Source organism: Nelumbo nucifera, chromosome 1, assembly GCF_055504915.1.
Source record: "Nelumbo nucifera cultivar China Antique chromosome 1, China Antique-T2T, whole genome shotgun sequence".
NCBI lineage: Eukaryota > Viridiplantae > Streptophyta > Magnoliopsida > Proteales > Nelumbonaceae > Nelumbo > Nelumbo nucifera.
Genome location: NC_142649.1, coordinates 65881515 through 65902229, shown reverse-complemented (window position 1 = coordinate 65902229; position 20715 = coordinate 65881515). Strand labels below are relative to the sequence as shown.

Genomic DNA, 20715 nt, shown 5'->3' with positions numbered 1-20715 from the left:
GGATTAAGATTTTAAATATTTAGTCAAATAACTAAATATTTTAAATAACCAAAATATTTAACATAACTAGATTTTAAATAGTTAAAATAAAAAAATTATGTATTAATAGTACTATAATTTTATGGATTATTAAATTCTACAAGTAATTAATATTTAACATTTAAATAATGATATTGTTTCAATAATTAAATAATATTATAAATAACTAATTTCATTTATAAGAATTAATAATTCTAGACAATAACTTTCAAAAAATATTGTTTATTAATAATAATTTTAAAAACCTAATCTTTATTTATTATATATTTACCTATACTAAAATTAATATTTATTGTATTTCAGTAAATATTTATTGTTTTTTTGTGATAAATATATTTTCAATAATTATGTATAAATATATTTTTTTATTTTTTTATTTAATAGAAAATTTTCAATAATTATTAGAGTTTAAACTACTGTTACTTAGATTTTTAAATATAATTTATTATGTATTTTCACTATAAATTTTTAATAATTATTGGAGATTAAACTATTGTTCATGGGTTGGTTCAGTTTAGTTGTAGGTTGTTTGACCAACCAAATCAACTTGGTCAGATTGGAGGATTAGTCACTTAGGTTATATCAGTTTGGGTCAATTTTTGGTTTGGTCAATCGGTTTAAAATTTTAAACTTAAAAAATTAAATTTAAAAATTAAGTTTAAATTTTAAAAATTTATAATGGCATTATTTAAAAATTAAATTTATGATATAAACTATTTTAGCCTAGGAAATATTAGAATTTTCCTACTTTCTAGTATTAAAAAAATATATTTAAAATATAAAATATTAATATATATCTATGGTCAGGTCATTCGATTTTAGTTAGTTTACAAATGGCCAAAGTAAAACTAATCCAACCCAGTTAGGTTGGGAAATTGTTGAACTAAAGCCGACTGGAATTACTAAATATAGGGTTGGTCAGTTTCATTAGTTTGATTCGAAATAGCAATGAGGCGAGGCAGGGACAAGGAGCCTCTCCCCATCCCCATCCCCATGAAAATCCCCAACCATGTCCTCGTCCCCATCCCCGCTAATTGGGACAAAGTCATCCCCATCCCCATCTCCATGGGGTCCCCACTCCCTATGATTCTTTATAATGTCAACCATTATGTTTTTGTTCTTTTATTTTTGTTTAAAAAATAAAAATAAAATAATTAAAATTTATAATCCTATTAGAAAAGATTCAAACATATTCAATCATATTTTTAAAAATATTAACATATAGACTATGTGTACATATATACATATATATAAACGTATGCGTACATATATATTAGCGGGGATCCCATGGGGCGGGGTCAGGGTCCACGCAGGGTAAGGAGTGCTCTCCCCATCCCTACACGTCGCCATCACCGTCCCCACAGGGGGGAAAATCATCCCCATCCTTGCCCCATTTGGGGCAGATCCCCATGGGGATTAGAGAAATGGAAAAAATTGCCATCCCTAAGTTAGATAAACAACCCTATCTAAAATTAATTATTGTTATTTTTGTATTATAAAAAAATTATTAAAAGTAGTATATAAAATATAGATGATTATTAATTATTATATAAAACAATTGTGTACTCTTACATGTTTTTATTGTTTATCTTACGGGTCCCCGTTAGTGTTTTTTTAAAATACATGAATTAAGAACAATAGTGAAATCTCAAATTGGCAAGAGTCACAACGAGAGATCAAATATGAGAGCGACCACTTTGTGTAAAAAATGTAGCTCAGGCCAGCATTGGATAATGGCTTTTTAATCCAATTTCATAATGTTTAACACTAAATCAGTTTAGTTGGTGTGTCTCATCAAATTTGTTTAACAAAACCCTAATCACTAGCTGGGCATTGGGCACTTTGAGTTGTTTCTAGGGATGAACAAACAAGTAGATTCGGTTCTACCTAGAACTGAATGAAACCAACCTTGAACCAGTCTTTAATCAGCCCTATCCAATTTGTTATTAGGTAGGATCTAAGTCCAAATTTTTGGAATTGATGATACCTACCTTGGCCGGTTCCAGGTTTAGAGGTTTACCCCTACTTGAACCTATCCAAAGAATTGGCCTACAAACTAAATTTTTCTTGAAATAAATCCCAAAATATGTTGATGATATAAAAATTTGAACCCAAACACTCATAATTATAAAAGAACATAGTCTCACTTTATCATTGATTCACTTAAGTGGTTTAATCATTCTTCTTCAATTAGATATTTGATTTTATATAATAAGTAATATAAAAGATAATATATACGTAATATATTATGATAAAATCTACAAATTAAATTACTTAATTTAATCAACAAAAGTAATATAAGCAAAAGACATGCTCTATTTTTTTAATAAAACAATAAAAACAAATTCCACGAATAAAATCCTGCGAAAGCCAAAACGAACCCTAAGACCCCGATCAAAACGGAAAGGCATGATGCTTACCCTGGTTAAGAAGAGAGGAGGGTTTGTCGTTTTATGACTTGCTGCTGCCCGTAATGCCTAGTGTTTAAGTGTTGTTCAGATGTTCTTCTTTCACTTATCAGTAATCACCACACTTGTTATTGAACGAGATAGTTTGGACTTGGGAGGCGTGCGTGGAAATAGTGAAGTCGTGTGGGTCAGACTTATGTAAGATGTCATTATATTAGAATCCCTTTTAAGAGGAAGGAGATTTAACAGAACAACAAACTAAGGCATCACCACCGACACACCCCTGCACATAAATGGATTTTGCAAATTGTCCTATGATCCTTGTCGCACAGATGAGTCTATTCTATTTCTGCTTTTACCGTCTTTGTGGGTCGGGTAGAACTTAGAAGATGCTCCATCTGGACTCTAAATGGCCCATATGTTGGCCACTTTTTTAACTTTTAAACCCGGGATGATGATTACCAAATACCAAATACCAACACAATGTGCAAGTGTTCGCACGCTTCAAGCCAAAACAGTGACAGATAGAAACCCTTTTTGTTGGGAGAGACCCCTCACCCCTTGTTTTTGGTCTTTAGCTTTAGGGCTATATTTTTACAACCCTGGTTAACCACATCAACTTGGCCATTACCATTCTTTATCTATGCTTACGTCGCTGCCTGTGACACGTGTCAAAACACAAGTGCATAGATGGCAGTATATATGGATGCCTTCTCCTAAGGATGGCAATTTTCCTCACTGGCGCCCTGCCCTGTCTTGCCTTTTCCTAAGAAAAGAGTTGGTTTTCCCTATTCTTAGATGAGGATTGAGGACAATGAGGAAAATATTTTTGTCCCAAATCGGAGATGTGGCTGACGGGGTTTGTATATAGTTCTCTAAACCCACTCTAAATCGATGTTAAATTAACAAAATATTAGGGATGTAAATGAATCGGATTGGATTTGAATCAAGGTATATTCAAATACAATTAAACATTGTTCATGTCAGATCTGGTCCAATTCGAAGATTCGATCGAATCTGATAGGATTCGATCTTTGGACCTTTGGATCTTTGGGTTTTATAGTGAGACCGAGATTCCTCTGAAATCCACCCCACAAACATTTGAGACCCTCTGCATTCTCGTCCATCAAGCCAAACTGACCTCTACCTAGTTCCTTTCCGAACGTGTAATGAGCTTTAACACTTATGAACAAGGGAACGAGGAGAAGACTTTACTGGCGCGGTGGCCGGTGGCTGAGGCCAGCGACTTTCGGGTGATGGGTGGGTCTGCAGGGTAGGAATTTTGGGTTAACAATAGACCCTCTGCATTCTCGTCCATCAAATCAAACCGGCGCTCGGACAGGCAATCTGAAAGGATCAGATTTCTAAAGTAGAGAAAAGAAGGGGGAGGGTGGCAGAGATCTACACCTGCCTACGCACGCTCCACCGTTTGGTAGTCTTCGTAGCCCACCTAGACAAGCTATGGTTTTCCTCTGTTTTTCAGTTAGGATTTTCAACTTGATTTATTACCCGTAATAATACTCTTCTTTTGATGTTTCATGGGATCATCAGCTTATTTTTTTTATTTGATTGTTTGACTCATTTCATGGCTATCGTTAATGAGCATTTTAGAGATGCTATTAAGTGCCTGTAATTGAACCAAAAGGAGTTCTCAATTACATGATAGAATTGATAATTCAGCAGAAATAAGAAAAAAACGAAAAATATCAACAAAGAAAATTATAGACCTTTAAGGGCCTTGAATTTGGGTTGCTGAACGTGTTTAAAAGTAATGAAAAGTGAATGTTTTATTTTGAAAATTTGAAGAAAAATAAAAGATAAAATAATATTTTTTTGTCTTTGAACATTAAAATAAGATAGTCAATTATCAAAACAGTAAAAATAACATTAATCAATTTACAAACAATAAAGGTACACTTGGTGAATTAGCTAATTAAGAAATTTACCCTATTTATCACATACTCCAATCATTCATCCTTGATTACTATTGATGATTTCAATGTGAAAGCTATTGTTGGCCCTCCAATTAACCCACCCGGCACCCACCATGGTTTCGATACTTTGATCTTATAAGTTACCTTCTCAGCTGATCAATCCATACATACATGTTTTAATTTGTTTATCCAAAAGAGGTGAGAACGCTACTAAAAAGCTAGTTTGTGCAGCTCTTCGATCCAAGAGTAGCATGGAGTCTGTTGCATTCTGAACCGGGACAGCAGTCAACAGACGGGTTACCGTTTACCCAACGAGGGCGCTCTCAGCTCTCTTAGGTCTTAGGTGTGGCCGTGTGGATGGTGGTATCGGGTACTCGGGTCAAAAGTTCTCGTCCCGAAAAACACGTGAGGCGTACGTACTGTTGTATGGCATTTGACGTCCGTGCGAATCTCTCTATACTGCGAATTTCGAGGGCATTTTTTTATCCAACGGTTTATACCCGAGGAAGACTTATCTGCACAGTTGAAACCGTCTGATCTACGCGCTAGGCCAGCAAATCCCAGTCCATCAGGCTCGTACTCTTAGGCACCACGTGTATTTCTTCGAGTTCAACCAGACTCGGCCGAGACCGGATCTATTCCTCACTCCTCACGCCTCACAGGCGCCTCACATGCACATCCTATCATGCATTTAAAAACATCTACCGTAGTTATTAGTTATTATTTACGGGAGATGTTTACAATGCATGATGGATGTGCCTGGCGCCTATTTGTGAGGAGCAGATGCCGTCACGACTCGGTCATAACACCGAATCTTTCCTCATCAGCACTCAGCAGCTGTAAATAAAATCTCAAATTAAAATACCTTATTTTCTGACAATCTTTAACAGATAACAGAGGACATTTTTGTAACTTCACTAGTAAAATTCGCGAAGGGCGAAGCCGACAAGTTGAGTGGAGAGGGGTCCCACGTTCCATCAGAGCCACCAGATTAAAATCACCAATTCCCTCTGTCACTCACTCAAAAACCTGACTCTTCACAGCTTTCCCTTCTTTTTACAGAAAACCACCACCATTATCTCATCTTTCGAGCAGCTCTTCTTTCCATTGATTTTAACCAGAAAAAAAAAAAAGGAAAAAAGAAACCATGAACTTCTCTTGAAATCCATTCACAAGCTTGAAATCCTTCATTTGCATAAGCATTAACCTGAAATTGCTGGTTCAAACGTTATCCCTGCTGCCATGGTTTCGTTAGGTGATTCCCGCTCCAGCCAACTTCCTGCTACGCGGACTCACTGCTCTTCCTCTACTTCTTCTCAGTCTTCATCTAAAGTTCAGAGGCCCTTAGGTCGATCCATGCGAACATTTCGGTCCAATTTATTCCAGAAAGAAAACACCTGCTCATTTCCAGGTCCGGACACCGATAAATCTTCCGACATCTCGGAAAACTTAACGGAATCCATCATCGATTTCAGACTTAGAGAGCTTGTATTGGAGAACAACAAACCAGTCAAGTCCCCAGTTCCTGACTCCGATTTACTTGAACTATCTCAAGCTTTCAGTGATTTCTCGGCCTGTAGTAGCGACATTTCAGGGGAGCTGCAAAGGTTGGCTTCTCTTCCATCATCTGAAGAACAACACAACTGCGAATCCTCTGATCTGGAGCCTGAGCCATGGTTAGGATTTCTGCAGCGGGAGAATCTCTCATCGGAGATCTTCGAGAACATTTCTCCGGAAAATCTCGAACCAGCGGTGAAGATCTGCGTGGACGGTCTTCAATCGCCGTCAGTTGCCGTAAAACGCTCAGCCGCAGCGAAATTGCGCCTCTTGGCGAAGAATAGATCCGAAAACCGAGCACTGATCGGTGAATCCGGCGCCATCCCAGCATTGATACCTCTCCTTCGCTGTACCGATCCCTGGACACAAGAGCACGCGGTAACTGCTTTGTTAAACCTCTCTCTCCACGAAGGGAACAAGTCCCCCATCACGAATGCCGGAGCCATAAAGCCTCTCGTTTACGTTTTGAAAACCGGTACAGAGGTGTCGAAGCAGAACGCCGCATGTGCTCTACTCAGCCTCTCGTTAATCGAAGACAACAAGGTTTCAATCGGTGCTTGCGGAGCGATCCCGCCGCTGGTCTCTTTGCTCCTGAGCGGATCAAATCGAGGGAAGAAAGACGCACTTACGACGCTCTACAAGCTCTGTTCTATGAAACAGAACAAAGAGAGGGCCGTTAATGCAGGAGCCGTGAAACCGCTGGTGGACTTGATTTCAGAGCAGGGGAGCGGTTTGACGGAGAAGGCGATGGTGGTTCTGAGCAGCTTAGCTGCAATTCCAGAGGGAAGAACTGCCATAGTCGAAGAAGGAGGGATTGCAGTTTTGGTTGAAGCGATCGAAGACGGGTCGGTGAAAGGGAAAGAGTTTGCGGTACTGACGCTTCTGCAACTATGCGCGGATAGTGTACGGAACAGAGGATTGTTGGTGAGAGAAGGTGGGATCCCGCCGCTTGTTGCGCTCTCTCAGACGGGCACGGCTCGAGCGAAGCAGAAGGTATTTTCCGTTCATCATTGCCCTTTTAAGCTTTAATCTTTATGGTGTTCCCATCACTCGCTCGACATTGTGAGTCACTGAGTTGTGACTCGTGTTCCGGTCTCTGAGAGGAAAATGAAGAACCTCTCTCTACTAACTGACCTCTAATGGCCTGGCGTGCTTTGCATTATCTCTACGGCGGGATATTGATGGATGCAGAAAGCGTCTGATTGTGGTTGTGGTAGAGATGAGGCGAAGCATGAAGTATTCTGGATCATGAATCACTCTTTATCATAGTTGGATTTTAATATTTAATCTACTGTTTGGACAGGCCGAAACGCTGCTCGGGTACTTGAGAGAGCCCAGGCAAGAGGCATCGTCGTCGAGTCCTTGACTTATTTACAGAGGTAATGCATTACCCAGCTAGTGTTTTATTTTTTTTGGTTGATTTTTGTTCTTTGTATATGATCGAGTGGTTTTAAATTTTAATGGGCTTGTACAGTGTGCCAGAGGGAGAGAGAGAGAGAGAGAGAGAGAGAGAGAGATGGAAGTTGGACATTATTGTAGCAGAAAGAAACTGACATTAGGTTTAGAAATATGGTCGCTTTAGGAGTTTTGTGGTGATTTTGGGGATTTGGGTTATGATCCTGTGTTTTGTTTAGGTGATCCAAATTCTGTTTGAACAGATTACTGATGTGAGGGCGTGGGGGGAGGTAGAGCCTAGAGAGGGCTTGAACTGAACTGCATCTGTAATATTTCATGTAGTAATTAATAACTGTATTGTTGTTTCTCAATCAATCCAGTGGCATTGGGTTTTTGGTGTTGCCAGAACATCTTTTCCGGTCCCAGTTTGTGGGGCTAGAGATTATTTTCATTTTCATTTTTCACAGCCTTGTCCTTGCTTCACATTCATCTCCAAGTCCTCGACGGAAACACGATTAAAGTGGAAGGTACGATTGAAAAAGGTCCCGAACTCCATTGTCAATTGGAGCTTAAGAGGATCCTAATTACTTGAAAATAACTAGCTGCGTTGGAGACGAGCATTTATCAGGATGACTAACAACTGGTTTGAATGAGGGAGTAGGAGGAGAAAGCTTTTCTCTGGTGGGGGACGCCAAGGAATAGTTTTGTTGGCCCTATCCATTCAATTCTGTCCAATCCTACAATGGCCAACCCGAAAAGTCATTTTCTGTATACTTTTTTTAACTTTCTCCTTTTCTTTTAAATCTAATGCTGGGATGAGCCGTGAGCGCACACAAAGTTGTGTATGGGTTTCAAATTTTCTTACTTGACGGATGAAGATGATTTTGTTTGTCGTTACTAACAGACAACAGTCCATTCCATTGGCTGGCACGGTAAATATATTTATGGGATATCTTGTTGTAGCGCTTTGAGCCTTGTATACTTGCGCTTTCGCCTTCTCATTTCTGATTCTCAACCACTCCGTTGCTGCGGGCTTGTTCTATGTTTCTATTACCATTATTATTATAAACGAACAGAAAATTGATCAGATTAGTTGATTATTAAAATTCAGCTTTTGGTTTGGGTGTCGGTTGTTAGATGAGATATGTGCCATGAGAACAAAGCATTACATGATCTCATTGCAAAAGCTAACCCAAAGCCTTCTTTCAATCCATAAGCCCAGATTGGCCGAAGCAAAAATATCGTGCCTGGTCCATTTACCTATTATTTTAGTTTCAGAGTATTGTGAAAGGTTTTGTCTGTTTCAAAATGCTTTCAATTTAATTTAAAAATAAAAAACTCGTTTACTCGACATTTGTAACTTGAAAGCATAATTTCACCAGACTTGAAGTTCCTGTTAAGATTTCAACAAACGAACAATTTCTAGATTTTCTAGATGTTCCGACAGCGTTCAGAAAGAGGAAAAAAAAAGGTATTTATGCTTTTAAACGCGGACAACCAAAATGAAATTACTCTATTTCACTATTTTGCACAAGGTCCCCGAATGAATGTTTTTGACTGGTAAGTCCTAAAAGTGGATCGAGTATCAAATTGCCAGCAAAAAAGGTAAGAAAAGAAAGTTACTAAAAATTAAATGGTAAAAAAGTTTACGACTGAGTACGTTTTTTTACCTGTTGATCTGAATGGTCTTGGTTAGACCGTGAATGTGAATTCTTCATATGGTGACATCAGCCCATCAAAAAAAATATCTTCGTAGGGTCTGTAATAGAGTCCACTCTGTTCAGAACTCTGGATAGATGCTGGGCAGTTCTCATCCCCGTTTTTTTGTTTCTACAGATAATCTTATCTGTTGTAATTTTCCAAATTTTTTGTAGTTTGAATTCAAATGTAACAACTTCAACATTGTATATACATGTTCCATAGCAGTAAACATTCAAGTTACTTAATTCGTCTTTTACACAAGAGCCTTTTATGGTTTAGAGCAGTCAAGGTTGCACAGTCATGTCGTTCGGTCACTGTTCAACAACAACTGGGTTCTCTTCAACTCAGCCAGTGAATACTATTTCACTCTCCAACTTTGTGAATCTAGTCACGGTTCGACTGGATTGCACTAATTATCTTTTGTGGTCTGTACAAGTAGTTCCACAAACTCCTTATTATGTTGACGGTTCATTCCCCTGCCCATCACAGTATCTTGAGGAATCCTCCTCTATACGCAACATGGCAAGAACAAGACCAACTAACCTTGAGCTGGTTGTTATCCTCTATGACAGCCAGTTCTTGCCCAGGTGTTGGGATGCAACACCTCTTTTTCCTTTCACTAGCAAGGCTAGAATACATGATCTAAAACTTGAATTAGATCATGTGACCAAAGGTGAGCTAAATGCTAATGATTATATCCAGAAGATCAAAGGACTTGTTGATTCTCTTGCTGCATCCAATTATAATATGTCTAATTCAGATTTGACTCATTATTTACTTGGTGGTTTGCCATCTGATTATGATTTCACTCTTACAGAGGTACAAAGTCTTCTCCTGGCCTATGAAAAGCGGTTAGAGAAGCACCGCATTACTCATTCCTTAGAAATGGGCTCTGCTAATCTAGCAAAGAAGACTAAGGATACCTCTTCTAATACCAATACTGTTTCCCACTCTCATGCATCTGACTCTCGAAGGTTTCAGCCAAGACAACAGGATTACAATGGCAAGAAGAGCCACCCACCTTCTAATAATACTAGTTATAGAAAAAAGGACAACAATGTTGTATGTCAGTTATGCGGTTACGTCGGACATATTGCTGCTACTTGTCGTAAATACCTTGCTCTCACTAGTCGTTCGCATAAAAAATCAGTAGGTTCCGCCTACACTGCATCCAATTCTCGACATCAGGATGTCAACTGGTACTTGGACTCAGGGGCCACACACCATCTCACCTCTGATCTCAGCAATCTCTCAGTTCATGACGAATACACCGGTGAGGATCAGATCTCTATCGGTAATGGTGCAGGTTTGAGAATATCTCATAGTTTCTCTTCAGTTATTCATTCCTCTACTGGCTCCTTTGTATTAAGTAACATATTACAAATGCCTCACATCACTAAAAATTTACTCTCTGTCAGTCAGTTTTGTAAAGAAAACGATGCCATTTTCTTATTTGATTCTCATGGTTTCTATGTGAAGGACAAACTGACAAGGAAAACTCTATTCTAAGGGCCAATTAAAGGTGGATTATATCAGCTGCAAGTAGATTCTTGCTCCAAACCTTCAACACCATCTGCATTTGTAGGAAAGTGCACATCTTCTATTTGGCATTCTTGTCTGGGCCATCTCAATACCAAAGTTACCAAACATGCGCTCTAATAATCAGCTTCCAGTCTCAAAATAAAGCTCTAGCATTTTGCCGAGCGTGTCCAGTTGGGAAGAGCCATCACCTTCCATTTTTTCCTAGTCAGTCTATTAGCACTTCACCACTTGTCCTTCAGTTCTAGGATTTCGGTATTACTTGCATTTTATTGATTCTTATAGTAAATATATTTGGATCTTTCCTTTGCACTCTAAATCTAAAGTACCCTCCTTATTTAATGCATTCAAGCAAAATGTGGAAAATCTGTTGGGTGCCAAAATTAAAATACTACAAACCGCTGGGGGTTTTGAGTACTCCCCCCTGCGTTCTTTCTTTCGTGAAGAAGGAATCACACATTGAAAATCATGCCCTCATGTTCATGAACAAAATGGCTCCTTTGAACGCAAGCACAGACACATTATAGAGACAGGCCTAACACTAATGGCTCATGCTTCCATGCCTACAAATCGGTGGTTCGATGCCTTTGAACCAGCAGTTTATCTTATAAATCGGCTTCCTTCACCAGTAATTCAAATGCAAAGTCCTTTGCAATGGCTCTTTGGCACACCTCCAGACTACCAATTCTCAAAGTGTTCGGGTGCACTTGCTATCCTCACTTACGTCCTTACAATTCAAACAAGCTACAACCATGCTCCACACGTTGTGTATTCATGGGTTATAGTGGCTAGCACAAAGGTTACATGTGTCTTCATCTGCCCATAGGCCGGATTTACATAACCAAGAATGCTACCTGATGTAACCGTTTCTGGTCATGTATCATTTTTCTTTGGTTAAGTACCTCGTCAGCTCGTCTACTCCCAAGTGGCCTGTGACTTAGGGGCTGAAGTGGAGCTCCCAAGTGTAGCGCAACCCAGCTGCTCCCTGTGAAGTGCTACATGGTGGCGAGCTACCTGTGAAGTGTTGCATGATGGTGAGCTGCCTAGTGGCGAGCTTCCTGCTGCATGGTGGCGAGCTGCCTGTAAGTGGTGAGTTGCATGGAAGTGGTGAGCTACCTGTAGCGAGCTGCCAGGTGTCAGGTGTCATGTTGTCATTGGAGGGCCAAATCCGCCCTCATCATTTGCCCCCCACTCCCGAGCTGAAGATAACTCGGTGAAGGGGGTAGATTTCTCCTGTCGGCCCGTAATTCGACGAGCTCGTAAGCGCTGATTCAATTTCTTATGCTCTGGGAGCAACTCGCAGTCCACTCCTAGATTTTGCCCATGCCAAAGAGGCGATTGTGTCTTAAGTGGTGCCGAGGTTTCTGCCAGTTCAATACTTTATCCCTTAGGTGCTGCGAGCGACTTATAGTCTACTCTCTTTGATTTTAACCATGCCGAAGAGGCGACTGGGTCTTGAGCAGTATTGTGGCCCTTAGGCTTTGGGAGCGACTCATAGTCCACTCCTGAACTTTGCCCATACCGAAGAGACGACTAGGTTTTAAGCAGTATCGAGCTGCTTGTGGGGTGCTGGGCTGAGCAGGTGCTGAACTGCCCATGAGGTGCTGGGCTGATCAGGTGTCGAGCTGCTTGTGAGGTGCTGGGCTGATCAGGTGTCAAGCTGCCTGTGAGGTGCTGGGCTGATCAGGTGCCAGGCTGCCTGTGAGGTGCTGGGTTGATCAGGTGTTGGGTTGCCTGTGAGGTGCTGGGCTAATCAGGTGCCGAGTTGCCTGTGAGGTGCTGGGCTGATAAGATGCCGAGCTGCGTGTGAGGTGCTGGGCTGATCAGGTGTCGAGCTACCTTTGAGTTTGGTATTTTAGCCCTTAGGGTTTGGGAGTGACTCGTAGTCCACTCCTGAACTTTGCCCATGCCGACGAGGCAGCTGGGTCTTGTGCAGTATTGCAGCCCTTAGGCTTTGGGAGCGACTCATAGTCCACTCCTGAAGTTTGCCCATGCCGAAGAGGCGACTGGGTCTTATGTAGTAGTATAACCCTTAGGCTTTGGGAGCGACTCGTAGTCCACTCCTGAACTTTGCCCATGCCGAAGAGGCGAATGGGTCTTATGCAGTATTGCAGCCCTTAGGCTTTGGGAGCGACTCATAGTCCACTCCTGAACTTTGCCCAATGCTGAAGAGGCGACTGGGTCTTATGCAGCAATACAACGCTTATGCTTTGGGAGCAACTCATAGTCCACTCCTGAACTTTGCCCATGCCGAAGAGGCGAATGGATTTTATGCAGCAATACAACCCTTAGGCTTTGCGAGTGACTCATAGTCCACTCTTGAACTTTGCCCATGCCGAAGAGGTGAATGGATCTTATGCAATATTTCATCCCTTAGGCTTTGGGAGCGACTCATAGTCCACTCCTGAACTTTTTCCACGCCGAAGAGGCAACTGGGTCTTATGCAGGTGCCGAGGTCAATTGTTAGCTTGGCCTTTGGTCTTCTGTGGGTGAGGAAGTCTTTTATCAGTTCGTCAGTTTGCGCCTGGGTCAAACCGCCAGGTCGGCGCCCGCGCCAGGTCATGCTAGGTCGGTGCGTGTGCCTAGTTTCCAAGCCGCGCCAATCTGCTGGGTGGGTGTCTTAGAGCTACTTAGTCTGTTAGCTCCCTGCATAGTCTTTGAGTTCATAAAAAATGGAAACTATAAAGCGAGAGCTTCAGTTTCTAAAAAGTGAGGGCTTAGCTTTCTAGGAGAAGAGGACTTAGCTTTTTGTAGGCTGAGAACTTAGCTTTTTGTAGCGTGTTCCCACAGATGGCGCCAATTGATGTAACTGTTTCTAGTCATGTATCATTTTTCTTTGGCTAAGTACCTCGTCAGCTCGTCTTCTCCCAAGTGGCATGTGACTCAGGGGCTGAAGTGGAGCTCCCTAGCGTAGCGCAACCCAGCTGCTCCCTACTGGAGATGATCTGGCTACCAGCAGCGACGAGAACTAAACTGGCTACTCCCTGCCGGCGATGATCTGCTCATCATTGTAGGCGGCGGGAGCTAAGGGACCTGTGAGAACTAAATCAGAGAACTCGGGGGTGTTTACGCAGCGAGGTCACTCCGATGGCTAAGTCAACACTTAGTAGTGAGCTGAAAATGATATTAAAGAATGGGAGAGCTAGAGTAGCGGGGTTACCATATCTCCTTTTCATCATACCTTCGCCCCTGGGGGGTGAAGTCTTTATATACTGGAGTCCTCGTGGGTTTGGTGGAGCAGTTCCTGGATTCCCGCTGTGATGGGACCTGCTTTCGTGTTAGGTAGGGATAATGCCACCAACCGGTAAGGTTGCCCATCTCCGCCTGAATCGGGGAGTGGGTGAGCTAATATAGCCGTTACAAGTCACAATCCCGTAAATTGTGAGGTACGGGGGTGAGCTCCTCGGGGTTGTCATGTGGTGGTCGGTCTGACTAGGAGGCGAGCTGCCCATAAGTGGCGAGCTACCTGTGTAGTGCCGAGTTGTCTAGGTTGCTAGGCTACATGATGGCGAGCTGCCTGTGAAGTGCTGCGTGGTGGCGAGCTGCCTGTGAAGTGTTGCATGATGGCGAGCTACCTAGTGGCGAGCTGCCTACTGCATGGTGGCAAGCTGTCTGCTGCATGGTGGTGAGTTGTCTGTGGCGAGCTACCTGTAACGAGCTGCCTGGAAGTTTAGCACTTAGTTGTCATGAGGCTGCACCTAGTTGTCACGAGGTGCCAGGTGTCACATTGTCATTGGAGGGCCAAATCCGCCCTCATCACTACCTTTAATGAATCCAACTTCCCCTTTGCTGATCACCTATCTCCTTCTCCACAACCCTCTACCTTACAAAGTGGTGTTGTCGGTGCCCCACCTATTGTGCTTCCCTATCCAACACCTATTACTACATAACTCTCAACCCAACCTACTTCTCATATTCCCTCAGAACCATTACCTAGCCCGTCCCCCACTTTCACTGCACCTCCAGTTGAGTCTGCTTTATCCCCTGGCCCTCCCAATACATCCCGTCATCCCATGGTCACTCAATCTCGTAGTGGCATCATTCGACCTAATCCCAAGTATGCTCTCCTTGCTAGCCCCCTATGTGAAACTGAACCTACATCCTACACTCAAGCCTCTAAAGACACTCGATGGGTTCTTGCAATGGGTGATGAATTTTGCGCCCTTCAAGAGAATCACACTTGGACCCTTGTGCCATCGCCACGTGACAAAAACCTAATTGGCAATAAGTGGGTTTTTAAGATTAAAAGAAAACCCAATGGAACTATTGAGCGCTTCAAAGCGTGCCTTGTAGCTCAGTCCCGTGGTAAAGCCTACTACTATTCGGACTGTCCCCTCTCTTGTTGTGTCATCCAACTGGTTCATTCGCCAATTGGAAGTAAACAATGCTTTCCTCCATGGAATTCTTCAAGAGGAAGTCTTCATGAAGCAATCTACTGGTTTTACAGATCCTCGGCATCCCACATATGTTTGTTAGCTAAATCGCTCTCTTTATGGGCTTAAATAGGCCCCACGGGCCTGGTTCACACACTTACGAGATTATCTCCTTTCTTTGGGCTTTGTTGAGTCCAAGGTGGACTCCTCTCTCTTCTTTTATCGCTCAAGAAGTGTTGTTACACTACTGCTTGTCTATGTCGTTGATATCTTGTTTACGGGTTCCAGCTCCACTACTATTTCTACTCTTGTTTAGCAATTATCTACCCAGTTTGCACTCAAAGACTTGGGTCCTGCACATTACTTTTTGGGTTTAGAAGTCCCTAGAACTAGTGCTGGTGTTCACATCTACCAACACAAGTATATTAAGGATTTGTTACAACGGACTCAGTTGCATGAAGCTAAACTAGTTTCATCTCCCATGGCAGCATCAACTCGGCTCACTCCATCCTCGGGCACTCCATTACCAGACCCTACAGAGTTTTGGAGTATTATTGGTGCCTTGCAATATGTAACACTCACCCGACCAGACGTAGCTTACTCTGTCAACAAGATGTGTTAGTTTCTTAAAGCACCTACAGATGAACATTGGAACACTGCAAAATGCATTTTGTGTTACCTTAAAGGGACTATCACTCATGGCCTCCTTTATCGTCCATGTTCTCACATTCTCATTACCTTCTTAGACGCTGACTAGGCCGGTTGTCCTATCGATCACTGTTCATAAGGTGGTCAATGTGTTTTCTTAGGCTCCAACCTCATCTCCTGGTCTTCTAAAAAGCAATCGACAGTGTTAAGGTCCTCCACTGAGTCTGAGTACAGGAGCTTAGCTACCACCACTACTGAAGTTACTTGGCTTCGCATGTTGCTTCAAGAGCTGGGTGTTCCTCTCTCCTCTCCTCCCACCATATGGATAGACAATCTCAGTGCCAAATTCCTTGCTTTGAATCTGATTCATCACTTCCGCAACAAACATATCGAACTAGACATTCACTTTGTTCGAGAAAAGCTTGCCCATAAAGTAATTGACATTTAGTTTGTTCCTACTCGCAATCAATTAGTGGATATCCTCACCAAGCCACTGCCATCACCTCGCTTCATTGAGCTTCATCTAGAACTCTGGATAGATGTTAGGTAGTTCTCATCCCTATTTTCTTGCTTCTACAGATAATCTTATCTGTTGTAATCTCCTATCTTTTTGTAGTTTGAATTCAAATGTAACAACCTCAACATTGTATATAAATATACCATAGCAGTCGAACATTCAAGCTGCTTAATTCGTCTTTCACACAAGAGCCTTTAAGTCTGCTTCATCTTGTACCGGTCTTTAGCGCAAGTGGTTTCGTTTGCGTGCACGCTCACAAAAATATTCAAAGCTGTTTTATGCCATGTTTGGAAGTGTTTATGTTAAAAATAAGTTTTTATTCAAATAAGCACTTATTTGGATTTGGCACCCAATTTTTTTAAGTCTTATTGTTTTAAAAAATAAGCACTTATTTTATATCAGACATTTGGTGGTCTTTTTTCCAATAAGCACTTAAATAAGCAATTGTGATTCTTTTGTCCTTCATTTTCTTTTAAATTTTCAAAATATTCAATCCAAACTAAATGAGTAAAAGTACTTTGATAGACAGTGCTTTTATAAAAGTAATTTTACTAAAGTGCTTTCACAAAAGTACTTTGGTAAAAGTACTTCCGTAAAAAAAAGTCCTCTTATAAAAGTACTTTCATAAAAGTACTTTTATAAAAGTGATTTCATGTAAAAGTACTTTCATATAAAAGTCCTTTCATGTAAAAGTACTTTCATATAAAAATCCTTTCATGTAAAAGTACTTTCATATAAAAATGCTTTCATGTAAAAGTACTTTCCTTAAAGTGTTTTCATATAAAAGTACTTTCATAAAAAGTACTTTTATAATTTTACATGAAAGCACTTTTATAAAAGTACTTTTACATAAAATCACTTTTCAAAAAAGATCTTTTATAAAAGTACTTTCACAAAAATGCTTTTATAAAAGTACTTTCTAAAAAGTGCTTTCGTAAAAATATTTTACTTTTGCAAAAGTACTTTTCATAAAATTACTTTTATAAAAGTGCTTTTGTAAAATTGTTTTTGTAAAAGGGTATAATTGGTATTATAAAAATTCATCCGAGATAATTATGGGAGAAAAATTTGAATAAGTGCTTATTGTATGAATACTTAAAAATACTGAAAATTTGGGCTTAAAAAATAAGCTCTTATTTTTAAACTTATTTCCCAAACACCAATAAAAGTTTAATGGTGTGGTCCCTGTCCAAATAAACACTTATTTTTAGGCACTCCCAAATATAACCTTAGTCTTGGGCTGACCTTACTCTTAGTCATATTGGACTCACCTTGAGCCAATGGGCCGGGCTTATATTCAACCATTCCTGTCCAAGAGAGAAGAGTCAGCCTGATTGGTTGTGGTCGTGTGGATGAGATTCATGGAAATGATGTGGTTAGTGGTTACTACGGTGATCCAATTAGGTTATAGGCGGACCCTCAACCATGGGTGACTCGTGGTCGTACAGTACAGGGATTACATTGTTACCTGTTGCCTGCCGCAAAGTTCAAAAGAGTCCAAAACCTGACAATTATTATATATAGCTTGCCCAATTGCCCGTTTGTTCTTGGACAGTTGGGCAGAGCCGTGGAAGATCACAAATTCACAATACTAAGCCATGTAAATCGTCAGCCTCCACCCGACCTACTAGAAATTTTTACGGATGCAAATGGATTGGATCAGATTCGAATTAGGTTATATTTAAATCGGATTTTCAGATATGATCTGATTTGATTTATTTTTTTTTTAAATTAATTAATTATTAAGAGAAAAATAAAATATATTAATTTAAAAAAAATATAAATATTTTTTAATTATTTTCATTATATATACATGTTTTTTATAAAAAAATAAATAATATGATAAATTTATAAAAATATATCAAAAATATATTTATAAATAAATAAATAATATATGGATCGGATCCATTTGCTCCCCTAGAAATTCCTAATTCGAAATTGGATTTGATCATCATAGAACTATTTTCATATCATCCTCACAGCCCCTTATTGGGCATATATCTCCCTAGAAATAAAAACATATAAGTATAGAGATATTCCTAATGCATGGCTACAAAGGAATGTGAAGATGGTTCTATGAGGACCAAATCCAAATTATCAGAATTAGAGATAAATTCAGCCATTTCCTACCCTTTACCCAAAATGATATCCCCCGCCCCATACACACACTTTGTTAAACCTCTACATTATCTATTTAGAAATCTTATTAAACAACCTAAGGAACTGATAGGTAGGTGGGACCACGTAGGCTTTTTTTGTGGAATCTCTTCCCTAGACCTAGACGACTACCATAAGTCTCTAACCAACTAGTTTGTAAGTATTGAAGGTTTGACTTTAAAATAAGGGAATTTGAAATCTAAACTAGGTCGACGATTCTTTTGGTGAGTATCCACCAAGTCAATAATTGTGCAATTTTGTGCCCAGCATTATCAATTATAAGTTTTGAGACCAATTATGCTGCATTTTGAATATTAGTTACATGTTAAATCAAAATTTAAAGTCCAACATTATCAGTTTTGAGCCCAGCATTATCAATTATGCTGCATTTTGAGCTCCTTGGAATTATCATACGGTGGTCGAGCTACTTGTGAAGTGCCGAGCTGTTTGGGTGGCGAGTTGCCTAGTGGCAAACTGCCTATGAGGAGTCAAGCTGCTTGGTGGCGAGCTGTCTGTAAGGTGCCAGGCTGCATGGTGGCGAGCTGCCTACTGCCTGCGAGTGCTGCATGGTGACAGGCTGCCTACTGCCTGCGAGTGCTGCATGGTGGCGAGCTGCCTGGTGTAGTTAGCACTTAGTTGTCATGAGGCTGCACCTATTTGTCACGAGGTGCCAGGTGTCACATTGTCATTGGAGGGCCAAATCCGCCCTCATCAAGTTTAATCTTGCTTTTCTGTCATGCATTTAAATTCGAATATGAACATCCTTGCATTCTCCGGCATTTTGAGAGGTTGGTGCTTCTTCTCTCTTTAGACCAGCCAGTTGAGTCCGAAGGTGTGGGTTCTGATAGAAAGGGGGTGAGGGAGTTATCTCTCATCCTTTTGCTTGGACATCTACATCAAAAGGGGATTGGTCTGGAAGTGAAGGTAGAGGCATTATTGTTCCTTTCGAGTGGCTGGAGGACCCAGATTTTTAGATTTGAATCCAAAGTGAAGAAGGGAATCTAGTATCCACACTGACCAGAGAGAGGGGTGCCTAACCCCTTCCCTCTCTCCCCCTCAAGTTGCTCAGATGAGACTCATCCAGGCCAGAAAGCACAAAGTCACCAATATCCAGCTAATTTTGAAAAATGAAACTCCAGGAGGCCCATCACGGTGGTGACACCATCCGATCAGCCATGAAGTGAATTGTCGGTTTTTTCGATGTTCACAACAATGCAAAGCCGGATTTATAGAATCTTGTTCTTGATTTTTCTTAAGCCCTGAGGGCAAAGATACCATTCATCATTGGTAGAAATGAAGTCTGGCACAACAGATCAGGTCATGAAGCGTTCTTTCTTAGTAGCAAGTTTTGCAAATTTGTGAGCTACCGAGTTAAAGTAATTTATAGAGAGTTGAATAGAATTACCTAGAAGAAAAACTGAGAAAGTTTTGTGTAGTCCCACAATTGGGTATTGAATGCGCCAAGGGAAGAGAAATCTCCTCCAACACAAATTGAGTGATCAATGTTGCATCACCTTATAGGAGAAATTTATCAAAGTCAAAAGTTTGGACCAAGTAGAAGGTAAAAGGGCTTCTCTGAAAGCTTCAACTTCATTATTCCTTGAAAGGTTAGAAGTTAGAACCTAAATCTTGTAAAACAAACTTGAAATTTCAAATTTTGCATGCAAAAGGTAAATAACTTGTATCCATACACTTGGATCAATTAGTAATATGTGTGTTGCACATGGCAATTTCAGATAACATTAATAATTTCTATATTAGAACCATTTAAAAGGATAAATAATCAAAGTATTTTGTGCTGGTGGATTTAGATTTTATATTTCATTTTCATTATTAAGAAAAATACTTCTTATCTATCATATTTATTTTTTGTTTAATATGATAAATATATAATATTAGAGATGTACATAAATTTAGAGAATTTTTTTTGTGTTTTCTATATTTTTATTTCAATTTTATTTTTGAATTTTTATTATATAATTATGACATCATGTTCTAGCATATTTGACTTGAAAAAAGCAATCTAATTTTTGGACAACTTTAAATTTTGTATTCTATTTAGATAATTAATTCTAAAAATAATTCTTGTTATCACACTTAATTTTGTCTGATATGATAAGTTCATAACATCTAGGATGTGTCAAATTTTTTTATAAAATTTATGTATTTTTTTGTGTTTCTGTATACTTTTTAAACTTTTATTATTTAATTATGACAGCATCGGTTAACCCATTTACTTAAACTATTGAACTATTATGGTGCAATCCAAGTAGGTTGGGCTGAATTGAATCTTAACCTAGACCCTATGCATTGGACCTAAGGCTTCAGACTGAAGTCAAGCTTGATTTGTCCAACTTGGGCCCAAATTGCATTGAAATTTGATGCACTTGGGTTAGTCTTGGACTTGGTTTTGTCAATTAGCCCCATGACAAAATTTGACATAAAAT

The 20715-nt window shown here is 40.1% G+C and overlaps 1 protein-coding gene across 1 annotated transcript; it reads left to right on the top strand.

Moving 5' to 3' along the window:
- The first annotated feature begins 5400 nt into the window (after positions 1-5400).
- Positions 5401-7708, top strand: LOC104594195 (uncharacterized). Its single transcript, XM_010254381.3, has 2 exons — positions 5401-6931; positions 7242-7708. Exons 1-2 carry the CDS (start codon positions 5624-5626, stop codon positions 7302-7304), a joined length of 1371 nt encoding a protein of 456 aa, XP_010252683.1. The 5' UTR covers positions 5401-5623; the 3' UTR covers positions 7305-7708.
- The last annotated feature ends 13007 nt before the right edge of the window (positions 7709-20715 follow it).